General features: G+C 63.3%; 1 protein-coding gene across 1 annotated transcript in view; it reads right to left on the minus strand.

Moving 5' to 3' along the window:
- Nucleotides 1–172: 172 nt before the first annotated feature.
- The window catches only part of NOTUM (notum, palmitoleoyl-protein carboxylesterase), a 14,730-nt gene continuing 10,773 nt past the window's right edge, over nt 173–4,129 (minus strand). The window contains exons 2-6 of the mRNA XM_023748716.1: nt 2,570–2,869; nt 2,349–2,449; nt 1,684–1,831; nt 891–938; nt 173–633 (exon numbers count right to left, since the gene is read on the minus strand). Of these exons, the coding sequence (XP_023604484.1) occupies nt 327–633; nt 891–938; nt 1,684–1,831; nt 2,349–2,449; nt 2,570–2,869 (904 nt within the window). The 3' untranslated portion in view covers nt 173–326. The remainder of the gene's footprint in view (nt 634–890; nt 939–1,683; nt 1,832–2,348; nt 2,450–2,569; nt 2,870–4,129) is intronic.

Genomic DNA, 4,129 nt, shown 5'->3' on the forward strand with positions numbered 1-4,129 from the left:
AAAGCTCTTTTGTTGTATTTTTTAATCTCGTTATTTGAAATATATATGGTCCAAAACAATATCATTCCATCATATATCACTTGATTATTTTCCTTTCCAAAAAATTAAAGTAATCAGTCACTTTATTGAATAATACAAAAGGGCAGGAGAGGCTTGGTAGAGGATCGGGGGCTGAGGGTCCAGTGCGCGGGCTCCCCACCGCAGGTGGGGGCGGGGGAGGCAGCGTCCGGGGTGCAGAGGGGCGGTGAAGGCTGCTGGGGGTGGGCGTCCGGACCCAGCGCGGGGGGCCGTGGGGGCCCGGGGGCTTGGGGGGGCCCGGGGACGCCCTAACTCCCGCTGCTCAGCATCCCCAGCAGCTTGCTGGGCTCCAGGCCCTGCTGCTGCGCCAGGGCCTGCACGTCGAAGCCCATGTGCATGAGGAACTGGGCCACGTTCATCTCCTGCCCCGTGAACTGGTCGCGGATGGTGGGGCACGAGGGGTTGCAGTGGGGCCAGGAGCAGCTGTCCACCAGGTGGACGGGGCAGCCCTTCAGCGGGGCTTTGCTGCCCTTGTGGCCCTCGTGGAGGCTCCTGTCCCAGCAGTGCAGCGCCCGCGGGAGTGAGGTCCCCTTCACCTGCACCTCCGTCCAGTGGCTGTGGAGAGAACCCGGGCGGGTCACTCGTGGGCGGGGGGCGGGGGTGGCGGCCGAAGCAGGAGACAGCCCGCTACCACCGGGTTCCTGCCTCACGGCCGGCCGCTTGTCTGAGTGGCTTGGGAGGCAGGCGTGCGGGCAGGGGGGCGGGAGGGGGTTGTGGGTTCAGGGCGAGAGGGAGGGGTCTGAGCCAGTCCAGGGAGAGGGGCGGGCAAGGGGCGAGGGGCGAGGGCGAGGGCAAGGGCGAGGGGCACTGACCTTTCCAGGATGATCTCATGGGACAGGCAGGCGGGCGCGAAGCTGGCCCTGTGCGGGCGGGACAGACGCCCGTGAGCAGCCGCCCCACCTCCGCCCCTTCCCCACCCGATGCCCACGGTCGGTCACTGCCCGGGAGCCTGTCCCCTGCCCGCCTCCACCTCCTGGCTTTGCTGTGCCCGCCGGCCCGCTGCTCCTCGGCCCAGGCCGTCCCACCCGCCCGTGTGTTCCCTGCGAACCCTCGTCCCTTCCTGCCTCCAGATCCGCCAGGAAGGGCCCTGGACACAGAGGCCTGGAGGCAAATGTTGCGCCTTTTTTTTTTTTTTTTAAATCTGGGCCTTCCCTTTGCCCAAATACATGCTGTTCTTATTTGTGTATTGATTGGTGACCCTGAGAGGGGCGGGAGGAGAGAAAGAGACGGATCTATCGTCCCACTTATTGGTGCTCTCGGTTGATGCCTGTGTGTGCACCCCAACGGGCATCGAACCCGCAACCTGTGTGTCAGGAGATGCTCTGACCCACTGAGCACCTGGCCAGGGCTGCTACTTTTCAAACAACAGGTTTCATTTTTCAAGAAGCTTCTATTCACAGTAAAACTGAGGGGACTGCCCGGCCAGTGTGGCTCAGTGGTTGAGCATCAACCCATGAGCCAGGCGGTCACGGTTCGACGCCCGGTCGTGTCCCCGGGTCTGCGTGCACCCGCGGGCTGGTCCTCGCCCACGGCGGGCACCGCGGCCCCCGGAGGCCTCTGCGTGTCAGGCGAGTGGCCGCTGCCTAAGGAGGGCCCGGAACTCACGCCACGTCCTTGAGCGTCTGCCGCACCTCCCGGCCCACGTTCTGGATGTACAGCCACTGGCCCTCCTGGACCGGCTGCCCCGTGAGGTGTACGTTGTCCACGGTCAGCTGGGCCTCGTCGAACAGCCACTGCACCACGAACACGGGGCCTGGGGGGCACGGCTCAGCTGGGCCTCTCGCCGGGACGGCCACCCACCCCAGGCTCCGGCCCCCCAGGTCCGGGCCAGCTGGCCTGGCCCCTCAGATGCTGGCCGCCAGCCCCCCTCAGCCCGGCTGCCCCATAGCACCCACCCTTCCTCCAAGAAATGCCTTGTTAGGCTCCCCCAGCCACCATCTTGGCCTGGCTCCCGGACGCCCTTCTACTGAGACTTGGTGATGAGGTCCCTTTGCAGGGATCTCACTCCCACGCCCCGCATGTGGGGCGGGGGAGGGGCAGCCCAGGCCCTGGGAGCCGACCGATCCCCGCCCCCACCTGCACCCCGTCCCGGTCTCCCCACCGGAGTGGGCTCAGTGCTAAGACCAGGAGAGTCCCAGGAGAACCGGACGGGTGGGTCGCCCCACTCCGGTCTGGGCCTGGCCTCTGGGGCCGGACTCCAGGCTGGAGTCAGGAGGTGCAGGAGGTCCCCCACCCCTGGGTGCCCCGCGAGCCCCAAGCTGGGCACTCACAGCGCAGCGTCGGGTAGACCTTGTAGCCGAAGAAGCAGTTCCACTCCTCGCCCTCCTTGAACTGGCGCCGGCAGCGCTCTGGGACCACCCCGTTCCAATACCTGGGCCACAGCTGCCGGTCAGGCTGCCCCGGGCCCCACCGGGGCTCCCACAGCCACAGAGGACACCACTCCTCCCGCCCTCTGCCCGGGACCCCGCCGGCCCGGCCGCCCTCCCGGCACCTGATGCCCCGGCGGATGGCGTCGGTGGGCGCACAGGTGGCCGTGTCCACGCAGTCCGTGTGGTGGTACTGCTCGTTGTCCAGGAACCAGCCCGAGTCCACCAGGCCCCGCACCTGAACGGCGGGGTGGCCCAGCTCCTGCAGCTGCTCCGCCACGCGGTCCACGTTGAGCAGCACCCCAAGGCCGCCCGCGCTGCAGGGACGGGGACGTGAGGCCGGGCGACGGGGGCGCTCAGCCCCGGAGTCCGCCTGGCCCCGAGCCTGGCCCCGGGAGGGCAGGGAGCCTGATGCTTCTGCACAACTGCCACCACAGTCCCTGTTCCACCCGCCCCGCCCCCCACCCCCCCACCCCGCCTGTCCCCGAGGCTCCCAGGCCCTTTCCCGCGGGCCTTCGGGTCCTGGAGTCGGGGGAGGGGCTGGCAGGCTCCAGGCGCTGACCCAGCGCTAAGGGCAGGCCGCCCACTTCCTCCCTGTCCTCCTTCCCCTCTCTCTCTCTCTCTCTCTCTCTCTCTCTCTCTCTCTTCACCTAGGTTTCCTTATCTGAAAGTAGAGGGCCCGGCCGGTGTGCTCAATGGTTAAACCAGGAGATCACGGTTCCATTCCCGGTCGGGGCACAGGCCTGGGTTGTGGGCTGGATCCCCAGTGGGGGGCGTGCAGGAGGCAGCCGATCAGTGATTCTCTCTCATCATGGATGTTTCTATCTCTCACTCCCTCTCCCTTCCTCCCTGACGTCAATAAAAATATAAATAAGTAAATGAAGAGGCTGTGTGTGGCCTGTCCTTCACCCATCACGCCGATGCCCCCAGGGGGCCTGCACGCCTCCTGGGACAGTGACCAGCCATGTGCTCCCTGCCCCGTGGATCCCAGCCTCGGAGAAGGTGCACGGTCCACAGCTAATGCTGACCACCCCTCGGTCACTGCGGTCCAGGGCTCCCCTCGTCCACTCCACGGGGTCCAGAGCTTCCTCTAGACCAGTGGTTCTCAACCTTCCTAATGCCGCGACCCTTTAATACAGTTCCTCATGTTTGGTGACCCCCCCAATCATAAAATTATTTCCGTTGCTACTTCATAACTGTAATGTTGCTACTGTTATGAATCGCAACGTAAATATCTGATATGCAGGATGTATTTTCATTGTTACAAACTGAACATAATTAAAGCATCGTGATTAATCACAAAAACAATATGTAATTATATATGTGTTTTCCGATGGTCTTAGGCGACCCCTGTGAAAGGGTCATTCGACCCCCAAAGGGGTCTCGACCCACAGGTTGAGAACCGATGCTCTAGACCAGTGGTCGGCAAACTCATTAGTCAACAGAGCCAAATAGCAACAGTACAACGATTGAAATTTCTTTGGAGAGCCAAATTTTTTAAACGTAAACTATATAGGTAGGTACATTGTTATTAATTAGGGTGCTCCTAAGGCTTAGGAAGAGCCACACTCAAGGGGCCAAAGAGCCGCATGTGGCTCGTGAGCTGCAGTTTGCCGACCACGGCTCTAGACAGTTCCCAGCTGCAGTGGATGCCTGCCCAGGGCTGCAAGGCTGGACCCCACCTG

This window comes from Myotis lucifugus, unplaced genomic scaffold, assembly GCF_000147115.1.
Source record: "Myotis lucifugus unplaced genomic scaffold, Myoluc2.0 scaffold_1720, whole genome shotgun sequence".
In the NCBI taxonomy this organism is placed as follows: domain Eukaryota; kingdom Metazoa; phylum Chordata; class Mammalia; order Chiroptera; family Vespertilionidae; genus Myotis; species Myotis lucifugus.